At 47.4% G+C, this 23,492-nt stretch overlaps 2 protein-coding genes across 2 annotated transcripts in view; one reads left to right on the top strand and one right to left on the bottom strand.

The window, feature by feature from the left end:
• Positions 1–382: 382 nt before the first annotated feature.
• LOC308482397 (cAMP-dependent protein kinase inhibitor alpha-like) lies at positions 383–21,488 on the bottom strand. The gene is made up of 3 exons (XM_081015480.1): positions 21,421–21,488; positions 4,338–4,489; positions 383–2,169 (listed from the first exon to the last, which is right to left on the bottom strand). The coding sequence occupies exons 2-3, from the start codon at positions 4,480–4,482 to the stop codon at positions 2,087–2,089; spliced, it is 228 nt and encodes a 75-aa protein (XP_080871606.1). The 5' UTR covers positions 4,483–4,489; positions 21,421–21,488; the 3' UTR covers positions 383–2,086.
• A 98-nt stretch (positions 21,489–21,586) lies between these two features.
• SERINC2 (serine incorporator 2) overlaps positions 21,587–23,492 on the top strand; it is a gene marked incomplete at its 3' end in the record, with an annotated part of 29,763 nt that continues 27,857 nt past the window's right edge. The window contains exon 1 of the mRNA XM_081016765.1: positions 21,587–21,744. Coding sequence (XP_080872891.1) covers positions 21,706–21,744 — 39 coding nt within the window. The 5' untranslated portion in view covers positions 21,587–21,705. The remainder of the gene's footprint in view (positions 21,745–23,492) is intronic.

The following is a 23,492-nucleotide window of genomic DNA, read 5'->3' as shown; positions in this document are numbered from 1 at the left end:
TTGCATTTCTATCTAGTAAGCTGTAGTTCATTTTGGGCCGTAGGCTTTGATGCTTGATCATTTGTGCTTCTCTCATGGCTGGATGATACAGATATGGTTTGTGGGAAATGTAGAGGGAGGGTTCCCGTAGGATTGGAGAGCTTGATACTGAGGCTCCTAAGGAAGAGCCATGCCACCCTCTCTAGCCCCACATCCCTTTGCAGGGCCATTGGAGTCTATCTCTGACACTTGTATGGTGTTTACCATGTCACCCACCCTGGAGCTGTCCAATGCTGGGTGTAGACCTGCCTCCCTAGGGTACTAACGCACAGAGCAGAATAGCTAAAAAACCTCCGATTTGAGCTACATTTCGGAATTAAAACCAGAAAGTAAAACCAGACAGTTGTTGGAATGGTGGAAGTTTAATGAGCAGTATTAGCACGAACAGATCCTCACTAAACACGAGTGCTTTATAACTCTAGAAACTGGGGCAACCCACTTTTCTACAACATGTGCGTTCCATCTCTGAATTTTTGAATAATCTTTGCCCCGGAAGAAACCAGTCCAATGTTCTTAACAGAGGTGTGTGGGAATGAAAGCTCATCAATGTGGTGGATTTTGGGAACAGGAAGAGGTCTTTTGGGGGGGCAGCCTTTGTCTATATTTCCATTCTATCCTTTGTCTATGTTTCCACTCCCTTGTGTTTAAGCCATTGTTCTGATGCAATGGGAGGCAGGGTAATTACCTGCCAATTACTGGGATGGCAGCTATATCATAATCAGGACCATATGGACTCTGTGCTTTAAATATCTATACTACTGGAAATCTTTCTGACCCTCCCTCCTGCAATTGTAATAGTTTCTGAGGCGTTGCCTGGACATTTTTAAAGCCTGTCTTTGCTCCAGCACTCAAAGGATAGAGGAAAAGGGAGAGGGAACACCTAACAGAAGTCACACACCCTGATAATCACCTCCAAATTTTAGCAGAATGCCACCCTGTGACCTTCCAAAATATAGTAGCTGGTGTGTGTCTGTGTGTTTGTCACCTAAGGGAAGATGGTGAGACCCTTCTGTCATTTCTATAACGTGAGCATTGCTTCACAACCATGAGGACTTGAAACTTGAGTCCTTCCCTGTAAAGAAAGCTGATATTTTCAGAATGAGCTCAACATCAAATTCTACATAGACACCAACCCATATATGCCCGTGAACCAAGTAGTTACTAAGATGCAACAAGACGTTTTGCCATCTTAATGTTTTGAATTCCAAATTCATCTTCTTGAAGACCAGGTTGGTAGTGCCATTATATTTCTTTCCTTTTTTGAGAGGTTGGAGCAATTTTGTTCCTCAAACCACTGAAATTTCCTAAGTATACAGGACATAATTGCACTCTTGGTGGGGGATCAACCGGAATGGTGGATAAGCTGATCTCACATTTTGCCCCTTACATTTTGTGTGTGAAAAAGAATACTGGATCTGTTGGTGAAAAAACGACAACACCAAATCCCAAATAAATAAGTCGTTTCCCCAAAAATCACAGTGAAGAATGCACTCTCTGAAGAAGAAGAAGGAAAGAACAACTTGGATCCTTTAATAACCTTCAGGATCCTCTAAGGGATAGCAAGTGTACAGTTAGGGAAGGGGGGTCTATCTCAGGGTCAGAAAACATGCTTTGCATGTCAAAGGTCACAGATTTAACCCTCAGCATCTCCAGATACAGCTGAAAAATATGCTCATCCAAAAACCCTGGACAGCTGCTGCCAATCAGTGTTGACAATACTGAGCTGGATAGAACCAATAGTCTGTGTTGATACAAGGCAGCTTCCTAGGCTCTCTACGCATTTCAACAGACCCTCCATTTCCTTTTCTTTCGCTCCCCTCAAGTCCCACAGAAGAAAATGGTCCCTTCAAGGTTCTGCCGTCATCTTTGTAAAACAGATGGCTGTGGAATCCCTCCAGTCTTCCTCTGTCAGTCCATGCCGAGAGATGTAAGACAGCCTTGCTGGGTCATCCCACACAAACACACACACAACTCCAGGCAAACCTCTTCTGATACCGGGAAGTCCTTCCATGTCCTATGTGGCTTCCGATGCCTCCACAAGGAGGGGTTAAGTGGTATCTTTAAGCTCTGGGCTTTGAGGTACTGGTGGGGGCACCTCTGTGGCTGGCGACTGCATTTCTTGAGACCTGTCTGGGATTGGGGAGGGGAGGTGGGAAGAGGGTCAAGCAAAGAGACAAGATCAGCGAAGGAGCAGCCAGAAAAAATGTGCATTTCAATGAAAGATGCAAGGAGGGAACAAGGTTCCATCTCGGCCTGTGATGTTTCTATTCTGCTGCAATTTGGCTCCTGCTAAAACCTGTATCACGCATCTCACCATCTACTGCAGTGGAAACAGATTTTTAATTACGTAATTAATCTCTGTGGAGAATAAGGTTGTAGCTTGATGGTAAGGTCTAGGACACTAGGTTTAGGTTGCTGGAAGATTTAGGACATACTGTACTTAGTCAAACTATGGAATTTGCTCTCCCAGGAGGCAATGATGATGTCAGGGATTGGACTCAAGAGGGTGAGAGAGAGGAGGAATGGTGGAGATCACCCGCCCCCTTCTTCTGACGCTGAGGGAGAAGAGAAATGTAGCTTTGATTTACAGCAGGAGTTTGAGGAGTCTGAGGGAAGTCCCAACTCAGAGATAGGCGAACAAAAGAGTTGGGCAGTGTTAGAAGAAGGAGAGGGGGAAGGACTGGGGCAGGGCAGCCAGCTGACATGTTGTCACTGGAAAATATTTCTGATCCCCCTTCTCCCAGAACACGACATTCATTAGGAGTAAGGAACAAAGGACTCAAAGGCATTTGACCACGAGTGGCCACTGTAAGGGAAGGGGCTGTTGACAGGAAGGAGGGAGGAGGAGCCCAGTTTGGAGCAACGCCATTGTTAAGGCTTGTTGCTTTCTTTTGTCTCTCCCTATTAGGTAAAGGTAAAGGGACCCCTGACCATTAGGTCCAGTTGTGGCCGACTCTGGGGTTGCAGCGCTCATCTCGCCTTCTTGGCCGAGGGAGCCAGCGTACAGCTTCCAGGTCATGTTGCCAGCATGACTAAGCCACTTCTGGCGAATGAGAGCAGCGCACGAAAACGGCGTTTACCTTCCCGCCGGAGCGGTACCTATTTATCTACTTGCACTTTGACGTGCTTTCGAACTGCTAGGTTGGCAGGAGCAGGGACCGGGGAACGGGAGCTCACCCCATCGCGGGGATTCGAACCGCCGACCTTCTGATCGGCAAGTCCTAGGCTCTGCGGTTTAACCCACAGCGCCACCCGCGTCCCATGTCTCTCCCTATTAGGATGGAATAAAACTCATTAAAAAGGACTCTCCTTGTTTTCTCTACTCTTGCTGTAACCGGAGGAGGAATAGTTTTCCTGAAGCCTTGGCAGAGCCTTGACAGATGACCACCAACTTGGATGGCGTTAAAACAGGATTAGACAAATTCATGAAGGAAGGGACTAGCAATAGCTACTACCCATGATATTTATGCCCTGCCTCCGCAGTTGTAGGCCTCAATGCTTTTGAATAACAGCTGCTGGAAACCATGCAAGGAGAGAGGGCTCGTGTGCTCATGTTCTGCTCACTGGTTTCCCTCAGGCATCTGGTTGGGCACTGTAAGATCAGGATGCTGGACTTGATAAGCCACTGCCCTCATGCAGCAGGCTATTTTTATGTCCTTGCACAAGCCGTTTGGTTTGCATGCAAGAAGTTGCAGGTTCGGCAATCTCATTACTGAGTAGGTTTTGTCAGGAGTTCGTCCTACACTCGAGTAGGACCCTGGCAGAGACACATGCCCGACTGGCATGTTCTCTCCCTCCTGGTCGATCGTTCAGGAGCTTCAAAAGCTTTTTTCTGCCTGAACATCACAGCGACCGATGCCAACAGACATTGGCACACTTAGGGATCCACAGAGTCTTCGCAGCTTGCGTAACAGACCTCAGCAACTCAGCATTTTGGCTAATCTACTTTATTTACATATAAACACACACGGAGCAGTGCAACATGGCTCCCTCTCTCTCTAGCATCAGACAGCAAAGAGAAAGAACAAAGGACAATAGTCCCACTTCACGGAACACAGTAACATAAACGTCCTGTCTCCCTCACTTCCCACTCTGTGGAGTCAAAACGTATACCGTCATGTGATAGACAACAATCCCATGACTGCAATCATGGAGCAGGAATTCTAACAGGTTTCGGATGTACTAGGGCCGTTCAAACCAACAAGTCCAGTATAACAGAGGAAGAATGTTAGGAGCAGATCCATTGGCCAAAGCTACCACTGACATGGGAAGCGTTAGAAAATAAGGCCAAAATCTACCTGAGTTTAGAGACATTTCCGCCAGTTTCATAGGCAAGTCAGTGGGAGTGACGCCGGACGGCGAGCCCAGAATATCCGGCAACGCGTTCCTTCGACCAGTGCGCCCAGATGATGCAAAATCTAACACAGGCTCCACCTCAGTCATACTTCCCCTGAAAAGACACACAGGAAGTTCCAAGTTAGGCAAGGGCCCCTATTGGCATGCCTACGAGATAGTAGAAAAAGGTTAAGTGAGCTAGATCCCCTGCCATGCAGATCTGAACAGCACCACAAGCATTTCCTTGCTCTGGAGATCTGCTCCTGTTAATAGGAAAACTCATCCCGACTGGGTCCAAAAGGCAGGGAGTTTGAAAGCTGCCACCCCCATAAAGGAACATAGGGAACTGACTTGTACCAGGGCAGACCCTTTGTCTATCTGGAAGGTAAACAGCGTTTCAGTGCGCTCTGGAAGTGGTTTAGTCATTCTGGCCACATGACCCAGAAAGCTGTCCATGGACAAACGCTGGCTCCCTTGGCCAGAAAGCAAGATGTGTGCCACAACCCCATAGTCACCTTTGACTGGTCTTAACTCTCCAGGGGTCCTTTATCTTTACCTAGCTTGCTGGGGCAGCAGAGCTGCGGTGCTAACTTCCCAGCATGTGGGTTGCAATTGCTTACCGCAGGGGAACCTTTTGGCCCTGCAGATGTCCCTGAGCTGCAAGTTCCATCAGGCCCAGCCAGCATGGCCAATGGCAAGGGATGATGGGAGTTGCAATTTGGCAACATCTGGATGGCCAAAGGTTCCCCACACTTGTGCTACAACATCCCTAATAGTTGGACCTTTATTGTCTGCATAAAATCCTCCAACAAAGAGCTGTTGCAGAATGCAGCAGATTGTTGACTAAGGCACACCGTTGATACTGTGTGACGCCTCTGCTGAAGGAGCTGATCTGCCTGCCAAGATGCTAGCAGGCACAAGTCAAGGTTTTGCTTTTAGCATTTAAGGTCCTTTCCTGCTATATCCCTTCCCAGCAGCTGCACTCCTCAAATGGAGCACTGCTGAGAGTAACAAATGCCCCAGAGGTGTGCTTAGCCTGTACCAGAAACTGGACTTTTAGTGTTGCAGCTCCAGCTCTCTGGAATCAATTGCCAGCTGAAATCAGACCGGTGCCTAGTGTGATGATGTTCAGGCGCAGACTGAAAACAGTTTTGTTTAGGGAATTTCCCTCTGAGGTGTAACCCAGTCATTTACGGAAGATCAATTCAATATATGATGTAACTGTTTTGAGAGTCTGTATGGGTGGTTTTTATTGTTTCAGAGTTTGTTGATTTTATTTTATTGTTCTTAGAGCTTTTGGATTATATTCAATTAAATCCTATGCAGAAGATAAAATGGTTTCTAAGCCGTTCACAACTCTGATCCATAATTAAAGTACACAAAAACATTGAAACAATTAAAAAAATTAAGAAACAGTTAAAACAATAAAAAGACAAGTTCAGTTCAGGGGACTGCTTGCCCAGAGGTGTGTCTTGAGGAGCCGGCAGAATGCCAACACTGATGGCGCTGCTCGTATTTCAGCAGGGAGGGCATTCCACAACACTGGAGCCATCAGGGAAAAGCTCACCTCTGTGTTACTACAGTCATCAGGCCACTGGAGCCAACTTCAGGGGGTTGGGGGTGCTTTGGCACCCACGATAATATATTTGTGGGTACTGGGCACCCTCCTCCCAAAGTAAATGGGCAAAGTTGAAGCCTTTCGTTGAACCACAATCTTCGGCATGAGATGGCACCTATGCATCAGGCCATGGCAAAACTAAGCACATTCCAATAGCTCAGAGGTTTTCAGCCTTTTTGAGCCCATGGCTCCCTTGACTAACTACAGTGGTACCTTGGTTCTCTAACTTAATCTGTTCCAGGAGTCCATTCGACTCCTGAAACCGTTTGAGAATCAAGGCGCAGCTTCCAATTGGCTGCAGGAGCTTCCTACTCTCAATCGGAAGTCACGGAAACTGCATCGGATGTTCGGCTTCCGAAAAACGTTTGCAAACTGGAACACCCACTTCCGGGTTTGCGGCTTTCGGGAGCTGATTTGTTCAGGAGCCAAGCCGTTCTGCTGTACATGGAGTTTCTGCCGCATCCCTGTGGGGCTCAGGAGCCCAGTTATGTCACCTCTTCCCTGCAGAGCTGGCAGCCCCTCACCCCTTTTCATACATCCTCCCTTGTGGAGTGTTCCCTCAGCCTGCCCCCAGCCCCAAAGAGAGGTGCTTCCCAGAGGCACTATTCATCTGTGGGGCTTATAGCTAGGGCTACTGCAATAAATAGCTGTGCAAGACTTTGGGAGGCAGAGACACAAGAAGGCATGAGAGGAGGGAGAGAAAGAGGGACAGAGGCCAGTGTTGCCTGCAGCACCCCTGCCCACCATTCAAGGCACCCCAGGGTGCCACGTCACACTGGTTGAAAAGCACTTTATTAGCTGATTGTTGATGTGCCCCTGACTTGAGCTGACCTGGGATCCATCACCACCATTTCTCTTGTGGGCCCCAAGCCTCAGCAGAACAGGATAAATGGAGCCACCTGACCAAAATTACCCAGCATGCTCTTCTGATCTTCGATAGCAACCACACATCATGAGTTTTCTCTACAACATTGTTCTCTAGTAAGCCTCTTGGCTGGAAATGCTCACCCTGGTGAAACAGTGACATCTCCCCCCCCCCCCAAAAAAGATGACTATTCAGCTTTTCTCCCCCAAACCATTGGACTCATGAACTGGAGTGCACTCTGTAAAACTGGAGGAATCCCATGTACTTTGTGACTCTTAAGGTCAGCACACACACACACTCATTACGTTTCATGGCGAGCAAATGAGCCATCACAGATGAGTTGCCACTGTTGAAATTTGCACCTCAAACACAAGGCTTTCTAATGGAGGAGATAACTCTCAGCCAAACATGAGAACTGTCAAAATATTGACTAATCAAGGTGACAAAAGTTCCACTGGTACCCAGGCGTATGTGACTCAGCTCTTAGAGCCAATTTAAGCTTTAAAGAGGCCATGTAGCATATGCTCCCACTGATCCTGTTTGCAAAGGATGGCTCCCATTATTGTTATTCTTACTAGAATTACTTTTTCTCTATTTTGCCTTTTCTGGGGTTGGGAATGCCATAATTATCTATATCTATATCTATCTATCTATCTATCTATCTATCCATCCATCCATCTATACACACACATACACACACACACACACACACACACACACAGTGTGTGTGTGTGTGTGTGTGTATTATCTATATATCTATACCTATATCATCTATATCTATATCTCTATCTGAGAATTCTTCATGTTTCAGCCCCGATGCCTCAAATTTCTAAAAGAATAAACTATGATTTTATAATTTCAACCAATTTTATCTTTACTGTATTGTTGAGTTTGATGGACCCCACTTAAGAGACAATTGTGATTACGTTGCACATGCATTGCCTAAATAGATAAATAGGCATGGGGGAACCTGTGTTCCTCTACGTGTTGTTGGACTCTAACTCCCATTAGCCCCAGCCAGCATGGACAATGGTCAGGGATGATGGGAGTTGGAGTCCAACACTATCTGGAAAACCACAGGTTCCCCACCCCTGCTATAAACAGAAAGCAAGGCCTGGGGCAGGAGCAAATAAGCTGTCCCCCTCCCCCTGCTGACATGGGAGAAGGAGGCACTGTTTTCCTCTTCCCCTGAACCACCCTGCAAGCAGGAGGGTTCAGTCCTGCTGGGAGCTGCTTTGCAAATGCCTTCCCTTTGGAGAAGGTGCTTGTGAAGGAGTAAAGGGGGAAAAAAGGGCAAAGGACCTCTGGACAGTTATGTCCAGGCAAAGGTGACCACGGGGTTGCAGCACTCATCTCACTTTCAGGCCAAGGGAGCCGGTGTTTGTCCACAGACAGCTTTCTGGGTCATGTGGCCAGCATGACTAAACCACTTGTGGTGCAACGGGACACCGTGATGAGTGCCAGAGCGCACGGAAGCACTGTTTACCTTCCCGCCACAGTGGTACCTATTTATCTACTTGCATTGTTATGCTTTGAAACTGCTAGGTTGCCAGGAGCTGGGACAGAGCAGCGGGAGCTCACCCCGTCATGCGGATTCGAACCGCTGACCTTCCAATTGGCAAGCCCAAGAGTCTCAGTGGTCTAGACCACAGTGCCACCCGCATCCCTAACTTGTGAAGGAATTTCCTGTAGTCAGAAGCATTTTAATCCTTCTGGGGTTTTCTTCCTGCCACTGAGGAACCTACTGGAGAAGAAGCACCCTGGAAACAGCAGGATTGCAACCTACTTAAACCAGTTGGTGAGGGGAGAATTAAATCCTGCTGGGGTTTGCTGCATCTCTGGAGCTACATGTCTCTCCTTCCTCTCTGACAACACCAGATCTCTCCTTTTAGTGCAACCTAACTCTGGGAGATCATTATTTGGCCTGATTTGGTGTGCATTTTCACCAGATTTGGCACACAGCCCTCATTTATAGCCTACTTTTCTTCCAGGCAGCTCAAGGTGGCATGCATGTCTCTGCCCCTCCCCATTTCTCTCCCCCCCCCCCCTCCAGCAACTGTGTTAGGTTAGGTTGAGAAGCAGTGACTGGTCCAAAGTGGCCCAGTGAGCTTCATTGTGGAATGTGAATTTGAACCCTGGTCTCCCAGGTTCTAGCCAAGCGCTCCAACCACTGCACCCCACTGACTCTTACATTTGCCAGTAGCAATACAATTGCCAATGTAGTGCTTACCTTTCAGCCTCCCTCTCCCCATAATTGCATGTCCAGGCAGCAAATGTTGCTGCATGTGTTTTGACCTACAGCTGTTATCAGAACAAGTATAAACAGATCCAAATATTCTACATACCAGCTTTCCCCAGCCTGATGCTCCCCCCCTGCAATGGTTTAGAAAACTCCCATCAGCCCAAACCAGCATGACTTGTGTAGCCAAAACAGCACCATCCACACCCACAAAATTACATATCAACAGGCTTGGGGAAAACCCAAGGTTTTCAGAAGGACAAAAAAAAAAATCCTTAGAGAAAGGAAATCAAAGAGGACAAACCTCCTACCACCCCACAAATGGGGTCACTGAATGCTGACTGAATGCACGTGTGTGTGTGTGTGTGTGTGTGTGTGTGTGCGCGCGCACACACACACACACACACACACACACACACATACCTGCTCCCCCTGCTTCCTTTGCACCTAACCAAACCACTCTCCACCTGCACTGCTTCTTCACATACCTGCCTGCCACCATGTTGCAGTTGGTTTGGGCACCTTTTGGCAGATGCACAAACTGCAGCGTGATGACCGCATTACGTTTTTATCTATATACAAAGATATGTATGTGTGCGCCCACACAAACATTTACCTGGATATATGTGCTACAAGAGTGCACCTATTTTCCACTGTTGAAACAACGACACACACACACACACACACACACGATGGTCAACCTGCTATGCGATTTATACACCTCAGAAACATATTGAGGAACTACATTTTTGGAAGTAGATCACCGCCCTGAATTTGGAAAGCTAACATGTCATGAAGGAGAAGCTAGAAATCTTATCTGCGCTCCAAAGTAGAGCGGTTATAAATTCAGAGGTGGCTTGTTTAATTGGCTCTCTTGGTTTAATGAGGATTAGTAGCAGGGGAGGAGAAGAATTCCTTTTCACAGCATGCAGCACAGGGATGCTGCTAGACCAGGAGTTGCTATCCTTTTAGGACCCACGGGCAAATTTGCAAAGCAGACAACCTATAGTCAACATGGGAGCTGTGGTTCAGTGGTAGAGCATCTGCTTTGCATGCAGAAGGTAACAGGTTCGATCCACAGCATCTCCAGGTAGGACTGGGAGAGACCTCTGCCTGAAACCCTGAAGAGTCGCTGTTAGTTGCTATAGACAGTGCTGAGCTAGATGGACCAGTGGTACGACTCAGTGTAAAGCACATTCCTATGTTCCTATCTTCTGTGCACCATATACACACCTCAACCAAACACACACAGCTCCCACTCCCTATTCTATTGGCTACTAATTTCAGCGGGGAGAGGTGGCCCTGTGGGCACCATGAAAGGCCTCTCTGGGTGTATGGGCGCCCATAGAAACCACATTGGCTCCCCCCTGTGCTAGTTCCCACTGTTGAAACTAGAGTTTGCTCTGGAAAATTTCAGGCTGAAAAGCTGGAGAGAGAGAGAGAGAGAGAGAGAGGGAGGGAGAATAAAGTTTGTGGGACTTCATTTGGGCAAATGTAGGACACCGATGGGCAAGTGGTTTGTGAAACGTGGGATTCTGAACCAGTGGGTGGATCTGGGTACTGGATTACATGAGCCCAAATGAGGTACTGAGAAAGACTGTGTGTGTGAAATAGGATTAAAATGAGATGATGCTATTGCTTGGTGCAGTTGCCTGTTCAGGAACATTGTACAGAGTCAGACCATTGCTTAGCATTGCGTCCATTGACTGGAAGCAGTTCTCCAGGATTTCAGGTGGGGTTCCAGCCCTACCTGGAATTGCCTGTGACTGCACCTGGGACTGAATGCATGCAAAGCAGATGTTCTTCCACCGGACGATGGTCTTTTCCATTTATATGAATGCTGGAAAATAGCAGGGACTTTGTGTCAAAATTATGCCACCCAATTCCATCTTCAGCTCTGATACCACAATCCCCTGTCTTTGCTCACCTCAACTTTCCAGCCTGATGTTGCAAGGAAGCACCTAATCACAGGAGACCTTCAGAAGCCAGTTTCCGAGGCTTCGCGCAATCGAAGCACCTGGGAAGACATGTTTCTCTACCAAATACATATGTAGGGAAGGCTCTCCGATTGCTTCACCGACACACCCCAAACTCGCCAAGCCGATATCGCAATCCACAACCACTGTGACTCCACTATGTGACTTGTGCAAATAGACGACAACTATAGTAAAGAGCCATCTGCTCGTATGCTTGGCGAGGTTTCAGCTGGGCTCCTCCTTTTATCACTACCACCACAATGAGAATGTCAGTCATTCCACTTGGAGTATTTGTCACACACAAAAACCCTGCTAATGCACACATGGCTTCAAAGATGGAAATGACAAGTGAACAATTTTTTTTGCTTTTTAGAAAGTTTATTTTCTTTGCATTGCACACCCATAGTTGGCCACGGAAGCCAGCTCTCTCTCTCTCTCTTTTTCTATCTACACACACACACACACACACACACACACACACACACACTCTTCTTCTTCTTTAACCGCCAATTATCTGGATGGATAAATAATGCACTGATCCATATATACATCCAGAATAGTAGAACCCATCATAAGCCACCTGTAACACCTCCCCCCATTCCCTCCCAGATCCCTCCCTTTTTCTCTTTTCCTCCACAAACCATCCAGCCACCTCCACATCAAGGGCACAAAGCAGCCAAGCACGCTTACCAGATGGACTGCTAAGAAATGGAGAGCCGGTTCTGTCGCTGTGGTGGTCTCCAGTGAGATTGGGGTGAGAACAGAATCTGCCTGTGGAAAGGGGTTTCACTGTGCCCAGACAGTCTCCATGGCCAACAAAAGCATCTCTCCGTGTGTCTCTCTCCCTCTCTCTCCTTGGCTGAACCGCTCTCACGATGCTCTGGGTATCAGCAGACTGCTAGCTGCCTGATTTGCCTGCCGGATCTACCAACCGCTTTGAAGGGGGAGACCTGGATACATTTCAGCTTTCCCCCCTGGCTAACCAGGCCTAGCAGTGGTCCATTTCCTTTCTCTTCTGCACTGTTTAGGAGCAGGGAAAGCAGGGCTTCTGCTTCTCCCACACACCCTGTATAAATCCCCCCCCCCTCTCTCTCTCCCCCCCCCACCATTCTGCCTTCCTCCTGCTTTCCTGCCTCCCAGCTGGCACAACACTTGGTGCCTGCCTTTCTACACATGGCTATTTTGGAGCTGCCAGGGATGTGGATTAGCTTGTCTCTGGCAGTTTTTTTTAACCCAATGGCAGCAGCCATACCTATTTTCCAAGGCTTTTGACAGGCTATGATGGTGTTTGTGGTTGGTTGTTAGCGATGATTTGTTGCCCCTGAAGCTTTCCTTACTGCCTTTATTGCTGGGGAGGGCTGCTGTGTCTGTAGATTTTTGTTCAAATAATGGTGGTAGTAGTACTAGTAACAACAACAACAGTAACAACCTTGATGACCTGTTGCTCAGGGATTGAAGTAGAAAATCACAGAATCATAGATTTGTAGAGTTGGAAAGTACCCTGCGGGTCATCTAGTCCAATGCCCTACAATGCAGGGAAGGATGAAGAGATATTATCACCATCTTCACCATCATCATCCCTATTTCCCAGTTATTTTCACAGAGAAGCTGGTTGGCAAATCTACTGCTGTGCATCTTTGCTCCTTTCAATGGGAGCAGCCAAAGTTATTATGTTTTTAGATCTGCCGTAAGCTGCCCAGAGTGGCTGGGGAAACCCAGCCAGATGGGCAGGGTATAAATAATAATATTATTAACAGTCACGACTTCCCCCAAAGACTTATGGGAGCTGTAGTTTGTTAAGGCTGCTGAGAGTCATTAAAAAGGTAAAGAGACCCCTGACCATTCAGTCCAGTCGTGGACGACTCGGGTTTGCGGCGCTCATCTTGCTTTATTGGCCGAGGGAGCTGGCGTACAGCTTCTGGGTCATGTGGCCAGCATGACTAAGTCGCTTCTGGTGAACCAGAGCAGCGCACGGAAACGCCGTTTACCTTCCTGCCGGAGCGGTACCTATTTATCTACTTGCACTTTGATGTGCTTTCGAACTGCTAGGTTGGCAGGAGCAGGGATCAAGCAACAGGAGCTCACCCCGTCGTGGGGATTCGAACCACCGACCTTCTGATCGGCAAGCCCTAGGCTCTGTGGTTTAGACCACAGTGCCACCTGCATCCCTGCTGAGAGTTGTTAGGAGGCCCCTATTCCCCCCACAGAGCTACAATTCGCAGAGTTCACTGGGAAGAGTGATTGATTGTTATGCCACTCTGAATATTTTAGCTGTGGGAAGAGAATGTGGGAGTCCCCTAACAAGTCTCAGCACGCTTAACAAACTAGAGCTCCTATAAGTCTTTGGGAGAAGCCATGCCTACTTAAACTGGTATGATGCTGCTTTAACTGTGCAGTGTGAGCAGGGCTGTCTGATGTGTATTGGGGAGGTGTTCTAAGGGGTAAGTGCCACTGTGCGAAAGTGCTGATTCCTACATCATACAGAATGGACCTCCTGATGAGATGGTATCTGCAGGAGGCCCTTTCCAGCAGTGATTGGTTGAGTGTATAATGAGTGTATAATGAGTGAGATCATCTTTTAGGTATCCCGTTCCAAAGCTGTATAGGGGTTTGTACACCAGTACAGTTTGAACTTAGCTAACTGGTAGCCACTTGAACCTTTCTCCCACGCTAGTTGATGGCACATCAACTCCCAATACACCTGAGGGCTGCAGGCTGGCTTGCAGCTCTGCCCACCCAACTGCTCCCTATTTCACCTCCGCCTACAGCTGCATTCGTCTATCAAATGGCAGCCCTGGTTTTCACTCTAAGGCTCAAGGTCTCAGGGCCCCAGGGCAGCAAGTGTAAATCTGAATCTAGACCCTGTCCAGCAGCTAGGGACCTTCTGAACTGGAGACCCCTCCACAAGGATCCCAAGGGCCTCCTGTACTACTGAGTCTGTGCACAACTGAAGACTTAGCAGAGATGTGACAAGAGTCAAGCCAGAGGACCACCCCTTCAAGTATCTGCATTCTTCAGCAATAGGGCAGAGCCTGGGAAAGGTAACCAAGCTGGGGAAGAATGCAAGAACCCAGCTCTTGTTGGACAAAATTGTCTCTTTCATGGGACCTGTCCAGGGTTCTGAAGCTGTCTCTGACCACTCTTGTTTCCAGAGTCTGGTTCTTGACCAGTTGCTACTCTGTCTCTGCTTGTTGGTCCGTTGTCCCTGCTGGGCGCTCTACCTTGCTTCCTCCAGACTCTGCCATAGCCAAGACAGGACCCACTTTGGGTCCCTCCCTCTTTTTCTCTCTCCTCATTGCCATTTAGTTGTATTTAGGTTTTTGTAGGGGTTGTTTTATGAGAAAAGAGAGAGAAAACCCTAAAACTGGGATGCAATCCATCTTAGATGATTGTGTGCATTTGTGTGTGTATCCCTTTATGGCCCCCAGTCAACCAAATGAAGACCTAGTACTAAAGTAGGGAAAGTCTTAAAGGGGACAAAAAGATAGCTCACCTCTTGTGGTTTTCTAACTAAATGCTCTCCTTTGCACTGCCAGAGTCCATGGCTGATGAAACAGGCTAAGCCTTTTCATCCAGAAGAGTTTCTTTCAGTAGGTGGTCAAGCAAATCACCCAGACTGAGCTGCAGCCTTATTTAAGGCTCAGCCTGAGGTTACATGTTGCTGAAGCAACATTCTAAAATAGCTTCGGTTTGTGCGTCATGTGGAATGGTCAGTCCTGGCTGCACCATGTCTTGCCTAGGATCTTCAGTCTTCCAGCTGCTTGGAGCAGAACACTAATAAGGAATCCTGAGGAATGCAGGACCCTACACTGGTACAAAGTAACTGTTAAGTGCAGTGCCCCATTCTCACCAACGCTGGAACTGGGTGACTGGAGGCAGTGGAGCTGTCCAGCACGACTAGGTGAAATCTCCAGGACAAGGCTATTAAGAGCTGTCCAGCCAGGATGCTAGTGTGAGGCCAGAGAGAGACAATGGTCAGAAAAGGCATTGTTTCAGCAAGATCTAAGCTGAAATAAAAGGAGTACATAGCTGGTCCTATAGCCCCATCTCTTCAGGGTACACTTTTAGGCTGTTCCTTTTCACAGTTAAAAGCCTTTCCTAGTGCCAACAACAGAAAGGCCCTATCCTGTGTGGTAGAAATGCCATCATCTAATGCTTGCTTCTGGTCAGGCTTGTTAAGGTTGATGTTCCTTAGAAGGTGATCTTGCAGAGTCGGTGGAAGAAGATTGGAAGAAATTCAAAGATTACTTACAGAAATATTGCAAAATTAAAGAATGTTAGAGTGATGTTGGATTGAAATTAAGTGGCTTCTAGCTATACAGGCTTTAAAGTTATATATAGATCAAGATTAAGGATTAGGATTAAAAAAGTTAAAAGAAATGGAAAATTGGCTTTTAATAGGTCAAAAGTTAATGTTACATTATATTAAGATTAAGGATTGGGATTAAAAAGGAGGGAAAGGAATTGCTGGACAAACAAATTGAATTGGAATACAAAAGAGGGAGGTATGAGGAGGTCCGGGAAATAAGTAAATGTAAAAGTTGTGATGAAAAGATGGAATGGTTTTTAACTGTTTTTTCTTTCTTTTTTCTGTATTTTGTATGGTGTACTTCTCTTTTTATTTTCAAATTTCTTTTTTTTTTTTACTAAGATGTCTCTTTTCATGTGAAACTTCAATAAATACCATTTAAAAAAAAAAAAAAGAAGGTGATCTTGCAAGGTCCTGTATTGAAATGGCTGCTGTTCAAGATTCAGCCCGAGGGCTGAAATCCTTTGTGGGCAACCTTCTAAGGGCCACATGCCTGTGGGGGGGGGGCAGATGTGCCCCTTATCTTTGTTCAGGAGTCCAGCCATTCAGAATTAGAGGCTTCTGCACACATATCCCAACACACATTTGTACAGTTCCAGGGCATGTGCCAGCCAGGCTAAAGAACTGGAGGAGGCTGTGGATCAGGGCTGGTAGGAGAAAAGGCACAGTCTGTGGAGAGTCCTGAGGGTCAGATAGAAAGGCCTGGAGGGCCATTTCTGGTACTGGATATAAGGTTCCCTGCATTAAGAAAATACCATTTTTTAAAATACTGGATGTCAATGCAGCTTGAGCATGATGGAAGTTTATCTGTTGTAGTACTTTTCAGCTTGTTAGTCTTTTGGTCTATTGCAGGAGTAGGGAAGCTGTGGCACTCCAGATGACTCCAATTCCCATCAGTCCCAGCCAACCTAATCAGCAGCCAGGGATGATGGGAGTTGTAGTGCAACATGACCTACGGGGCCATGTGGTCCCAAGCCTGGTCTGTTGCTTCGGTGGTGGAATTGTGCTATTTCTTTCCTTGGTCTCTCTGTTCTTGCATTTTTAAGTGTTAGTTCACACCAGCTATATATAGTATTGACAGTGGTGGTAGCTGTGGCATGTATTTTAATTATTATAAAAATGAGAACATTAAAAACAGAAAACAAACACAACTTCAGATGCATCCCAATGGATTCACTTTTCCAAATAGGATTTAATCCTTCTCCATCCCTGGAATCTGATGGCAGTGCCATTTCTTACTACTCTTCCCGACTTTCCTAAAAATATCATTGCAGGTTTTTAGGCAGAGGTTGGATGGCCATCTGTCATGGATGCTTTAGCTGAGATTCCTGCATTACAGGGGGTTGGACTTAGGTGACTCTGGAGGCCCCTTCCAACTCTACAATTCTATGATTAACTCAAGGTGGCATGCATGGTACCATCTGCGCATGGTCTTCTCACAACAACCCTGTTAAGTAGGCTAAGCTAAGATGTAAGGATAGTGTCAGGGACTGACTGGACAGTGAGCAGTGGTGGCTGGATACCGAGAGTGTGTGGGCACTGAGAGAAAGGGGGTTGAAGACTGTCTTGGAAGAAGAAGGGATCAGTGATCTGTTACTGCAAGGAGATGAGAGTCAGAGGCAGGAGAAGCTGCAGGGCTGGAAAGAACAGGTACAGGAGGAGAGACAGAGAGAGAGGTCAGGCTGGTGTAGGGTCAAGGGCTTTCACACCTCCTCCTTCTGCCCCTGCCTCCCAGGACCAAGCAAGGATGGAAGAGAGAGGAGCAGAAGCAGGTTACACACAGACAGTGTCTTCACCTACTCGTGTGTAGCCTGGGTGGGGGAGATACATAAGCTGAGGTCAGGGGCAGGGCCTCTCTGTTGCAGCAACTGCCTCATCAAGTTCTCATCTATGGGTAGCTGAGGGACATTGGATTGGTGGACATGCCTTTCCGTAACTTACACAAGTGTACTTTTGTCAATGAATAGTTAATTCCTCACTCTGGGCATTCTTTGCCTGACAGCTCTGTGACACACAGGCCAGGCATATAGTGACCTTTGGTGCCGAATGGGAATCTGAACCTAGGTCTCTGTAGTCCATGCCTGAAGGCTAGATCACAGTAGCTCTCCCACTGGTAATCACAGGGAGCAGCCTAAGACCTGGAGAGCATTCTTTTTTTCTCGATGACTGCAATAGTGGGGTTCAGTTTGAGCAGTTGTGGTTGGTGCCCTTTGGGACTCATAGGGCAAAAGGCAGAAAGACCAACAGTAGGGGGAGTCAGAGCCAACGACAGGCAGTACCAGCCAATCTTAGCACTTTCAGCTGTTTTATTTATTTAGGCAATGCACATGCCACTTAATCACAATTATCTCTAAGCAGTCGGCATCAAAGTCAGCCATACAACGTGGATAAAACCAGGCAAAAGCCATATAAAATCTGATCTAAACTGTGCAAACTGAGCGGGGTAACAGGATGGGGGCTGCTGGAGCTCTCTTTCTGCAAAACGTCCATCCCCCCATCTGCCAGCACCCACCACCCACAGATCCAGCCATGAAATTATGTGGCATGCTGCCCTCTTTTCCAGCACAGAGGAGGTGCCAATTCGCAGGCGAAGCTCCAGCGAAGTTCCCATCTGTAATCAGAGGCTGCTTTCACTCTCTCTCCTGCTCCCTCCCCCAGCCCTGCTCAGTCCAAAGGATTTACTTAAAGCTCCTGGTTATTTTTCATCCCTAACTGCTGTTACACTGACATCCTTAGATGCTCTGCTGGCTCCAGGCAACTCGCTAACCCCTTTCACAGGGATCTAAATATAGACCTCAGCAGCTAAGCAGAATTCACTTAGCAGCTTGGCTGTTTGGGGGCTGTGTTGGATCAACACTGGAACAATCTCCCTTTGGGACGTGATGGGAGGTGGCGGCGGGGAAAAAACTCTGTGCGGGAGGCGAGATGAGGACCACCACCAGAGTCAATGGCATCCCTTTTCTATGCTTTTGTTTTACATCTCACATTGACTTAAACTCTCACTTTTCTCTCTCGGCCAACCCGGCCTGAGATTCTGCCTTTCATTTGGTTACTGCCAGATCTATTCCAGTTCAATGCTGTAAGCCTTCCTCTTTATTACAACACACTGGGTGGGGGAGGGGGGATGCAATAAAAAGTACCATAAGCGCCTAATCCCATGGCTCTGCAACCAGCGTTGTGCAGTGGCTGTTGGTGCCTATTGTGGCTGGTAGGGCAGAAGGCAAAGAGGTCAACAGTAGGTGGAGTCAGAGCCAATGACGGGCAAAGCCAACCAATCCTAGTCTCCTGCCTATCCTCCTCCATGCTGCATTATGGGAGATCAACACTGAATCATAGAATGTAGAGTGGGGAGGGACCCCTAGTCCAACTCCCCATACAGTCATACCTCTTGTTGCATTTGCTTCACGTTGCGGCTTTTCATGTTGTGAACGGCACCCTGGAATGGATCGTGTCCGCAACTAGAGGTGCCACTGTAATGCAGGAATATGCAGCTGTCCCATATGGGTATCGAACCTGCAACCTTGGCATTATCAGCACCATGTTCTAACCAACTGAGCCATCTGCTGAGAACATGAAAACATAAAAACAGCCTGCTGGATCAGGCCAATGGTCCACCTATTCCAGCATCCTGTTCTTACAGTGGACAACCTATGGGAAGCACATAAGCGGGGCCTGAGCTCACTGGCAGAGGAAGAGGGGGGCGGGGGGAGCGCACCGCCCCCGGCAGCACAATCTCGATGGGGTGCCATCGTGGCTGCCCCCCGCCTGTGCTGGGCGTCACGCCCCCGCAGGCAACGTGCCACACCCCTAGGATGCACACCACACCCCCAGGACACGCGCCACACCCCCGGGACACACGCCAGCCACAAAAATCTCCAAATGGGTCTGAACTTCAATGTCTAAAACTCCTGGTAAAGGAGAAGGATCCAGAGATCACGCTAAGGGTGGCCAAATTCTGTGCGACTGTCATAAAACTCAGGGAACAAGCTGTACTACCAAAATGATTAAGGTTTTAAATGACAATTTTAGGTTATGTTTTAGTGATCAAGATTTTATATATATTTTTAACTGCTATATCTGTATTGTCTCTGTTATACCCAATTCAATTTATTCCTGTTGTGTTTTACGATTTTCCTGATATTGTAAGTGAGCTGGAACTGGTCTGTGACCGTAGTAATAAAATTCATTCATATGTATTCATTTACGCCAGCCACGCCCCCTCCTGCTCTCTGCCCCCCCCCCCCCGGTGCCAGAGCATGAAGCTCCGCCACTGCCTGAGCTCAACAGCACTCTGCCCACCTGTGATTCTCAGCAACTGGTATTAAGTGGAGGTGGAATACGGCCATAGCAGAAAGTAACCACTGATAGCCTTATCCTCATTGAATTGTCTAGTGCTCTTTTAAAGTGATCCAAATTGATGGCCATCGCTGCTTCCCATGGGAGTGAGTGCCATCATTTAACTATGCTCTGCAGAAGGTACTTGATTTTATCTGTCCTGCATCTTCCAACGTTCAGCCTCCTTAGATGTCCATGAAGTCTAGTGTTATTCGAGGAGTATAAAACTTTTCTCCAGCTGTGTTCTCCATGCCATGCCATATACAGGCTGAACAGAAGATGGAAGGGCTCACGGCATCAACTCTTCTAACGGTCTTGCTCCCCACTGCAAGCCATATCTTTGGATCCAGCACAGAAAGCAAGTCATGCTTCTTGGTCTCTTCCCAGTTCAGGACAAGACTGACCACAGGTCTATTGTTCTCTACTTCCTGCCCCCTTTAGACCACCCTCCTGAAGCACTTCCAGCTTGTAATTTCTGTGGCAACCATCCCCTGTACTCATGCAAAGGGATACTTAACACTTGGCTAGAGACTGGATTGACCACTTGTCTCCCTCCCTCTCTCCAGAATCCCATCCTACGGATATAAAACCACAGACTTGGAGAGGACCCCAAATATGGCCTCCAGATTAATGTACTGATCAACTGACAATGTGCAAACTTTTAAAGTTTTCTGAAATGGTTAAAAACGAGGGGGGAAACGTATTTATAAAAAACTGCAGAGAGGAAAAGTGCCACCTAAGAAGAAGTGGTACTTTTGAACAAACACCTGCACCCTCAACCTATGTGGGCATTATTCAAAACCAAAGGAAGAATGCTGTTCTCTTTGGAACTTTTCTCTCTTCCCATATGCAGATTTTATTCATGTCTATGCAGGAAGGGCTGTGGCTTAATAGTAAGGTATCAGGTCCCAGATTCAGTCTTCTGCATCTGCAGGTGGGGCTGGGTATGTCCTCTGCCTGAAACCCCAGAAAGCCTCTGCCAGCCAGTGTTGGCAATGCTGAGCTGGATGAATGAATGAATGAATGGCATGACTTGGTATAAGGCCATGGGCACAGCTAGGATTCACATTGAAGGGGGTGGGGCAGGACACCCACCTGTCATCGTCCAGATTCAGCATGAAATGTCTCAACAACAGTTGTTTTAAATTGCTTTCTTTTGACGCCCAAAAAAGCCTGTCAAAATCTTTCTACAATTTCTACTCTCAGTTAAGTATTTTTATTTATTTACTTGATGCCCACGCCCACACCCATATGGTTCCTATACTCTTCGGTTATTAAAAATATGTGTGTGTCTATACAGAGACTTTACCTATACCAGTTCTTAACATAACCATGCAATAAAATAAAATCCATCGATGCAGGCTCGTCAATGTGGACTTCTTGAATCAAGGGGTCAGCCCTAGAAGGAATAAGGGAAAAGACCTCGCGGGGTGTCGGCTGTTGGGCTGCACGTGGCTGGGCGCTTACCCCGGTGCAGGGGGCCAAGCGGCACACCTTGCAAGATGACGTCATACGGATCCAGCCACCTCGACCCCAAGGCGACAGCAATGACGTCACCACCCCAGCTGAGTGGGGCCAGCTGCTCCTGCAGGGCTGGGCAGATCCCTATTCCGAGCATTGTGAGGAATCACCCCGTGCGCGACGCAGCGCAGCGCTCCAAAGGCCGGCAGCCTCTTCCCGGTCCGCCCCGGCGCTTCGACGCACCTGCCGCGACTGCGAGGCTCCTCCTGCCGGCCGGCGTCTGGCGCGTCCCAGGTGCGCTCGGCGAGGACTGCCAAGCCCCGCCCCGCCGACTCAAGAGGGAGGGAGGGAGGGAGGGAGCGCGGCTACGGCCAGGCCTTCCCGAGCGTGGGCGGAAAGAGCCGAAGAGGTGGGCAAGAGCCGGAACGTGCCGAGGAACCCCGAGCGGCTTCGGGGAGGTCGAGCCGAGGAGGCAACTTTGTCGGGATCTGAGCCGGACGGTGTTGCGTTTCGGGGGCCAGCGGCGTCATGGGAGCGTGCCTCGGGGTCTGCTCTTTGCTGAGCTGCGTGAGTGCCTTTTGCAACTTCTTTAAATATATAGATTTATAAGAAGAAGAAGAAGAAAATTCTTCGAGGGGTGGGGTGGCGGAACTAATCGTTCTCTGGGCTCTTGGGTTGGGTCAGGCGTGCCTTCGCCTCTTATTTCTGCTTCGATGGCTGCTTTTAGTGGAATAAGGGCTGAGCCGCAGCCGGATTGGGGGTTGACAGCCCACCTCTGCTTTTCTTCGGAGACACAAGTCCCATTTTGTTCAGCGTCTCAACTGGGCAAGCCTTTCTTTGTTCGCCTTTTTTAAAAAAATCGCTCTCCCTTTTACGCATTGCCTGCCCCTTCCGTCCCCACTCCCCAAATTGTGGATTTTATAGTATATATTTCTTGTCATTCTATTTATTATTCTGATGAGAATCATAAACTCTGCCGTTTACAGACTGACGATCACGCTCCTGTCTTTACTTCCTCTTGGAAAGCGTTTGCTCAAAGGACCGGCAGGTCTTTTGAAATCCTGGGCATACTCAAGCAATGCAATCCTGGTCGTTTATTTCATAAAATTTGTGCACCGCTTGGTTGGGAAAAGAAAGAAAAGAAAACCCTCAAAGCGGTTTACCAACAAGTAAAACAAGGGAATCGAGGAAAAATGTACAGTTGCACTTAAAAGCCCACAAAAGTTAAAATGCTAAAAGAGATTAAAATTGCCTCAACTTTCTAAGCATCTGCACAAGCTGGTCTAAACTATCATGGTTTTAGCAGGCATCAGAAATAAACATCTCTGGCTGGGAGTAAACTCTGTAGAATTCAATGGGGCTTGCTCAAGAGCAAGCAGTGAGAGGATCACAGCCACTCCTAAGCATGTTTCCTTGGACAGAAGTCCTGTTGAATTCAGTGGGGCTTACTGCCAGGTAAATGGGGGTTAGGATTGTGGCCCAAAGTTTAATTTCTTCCAGAGACCCCGAAGGCAGCAATGGCTACCAACCTAGATGGCATTCAAAGAGAACTGGACAAATTTGTGGAGAAGGCTATTACTGATGGCTACTAGCCACAATGTCTATGCTCTGCCTTCACAGTTGAAGGCAGTAATACTTCTGAATACTAAAACCACAGGAGGGGAGAGTGGTTTTGTTCTCAAATCCTGAATGGAGGTTTCCCATAGGCATCTGGTTGAGAACAGGATGCTGGACTTGATGGGTCACTGGCAGGATCCAACGGTCTTCTTATGTTCCTCACCTGATAGCTGAAGAACCACACACAAGTTGTGGCTTGACTACTGCAAATAGTTGCACATCCGTAGTCCATACCACCAGTTTCCTGTCTTTCTTATTCTTGTGTTTGCTTTTTTAAAAAAGACAGTCAGACATTTAAGTTGCTTTTAACGTTATGGTTCTCTGTGTTATTGTGTGTATAAATTTGTTCTTAGAATTATTTCGTGCAAGCCGCATTATGTTATGGGGTGGCATGTTGTCAATGCTGTAAAATAAATGTGCAGAAAGAGAACATGCGATCAGATGCAAAGGAAGTTGTTTGTTTCCTTTTTTAAAAAAAAATTAATTTAAAATAAATACATTTGAGAAAACAGACATACATACAAGTAAACAAGCATACAACCAGACAAACAAATAATGTTTCCTTTATCCGTATGAGTGGTGTGGATTTTGAAGTAAAGTCTTCAAGCTTTAAGAGCCGAGATCCACCTTAAACCATTTCGGGATCTTTCTGCATCAGGTCCATCGAAAGCTGTCCCTCCGTGTGCTTTCTGGACTAG

Source organism: Podarcis pityusensis, assembly GCF_964106645.2.
Source record: "Podarcis pityusensis genome assembly, chromosome: 8".
In the NCBI taxonomy this organism is placed as follows: Eukaryota; Metazoa; Chordata; class Lepidosauria; order Squamata; family Lacertidae; genus Podarcis; species Podarcis pityusensis.
This window is presented reverse-complemented; position numbering and strand designations above follow the sequence as displayed.

Excerpts from the sequence above, each read along its gene's own strand:
- LOC308482397 (XM_081015480.1), bottom strand. The coding sequence starts at position 4,482 with ATGACTGAGGTGGAGCCTGTGTTAGATTTTGCATCATCTGGGCGCACT. Across the intron at positions 2,170-4,337 it reads GGAAATGTCTCTAAACTCAG|ACAGGTCTCAAGAAATGCAG; the intron begins GTAGATTTTGGC and ends CCCCAATCCCAG.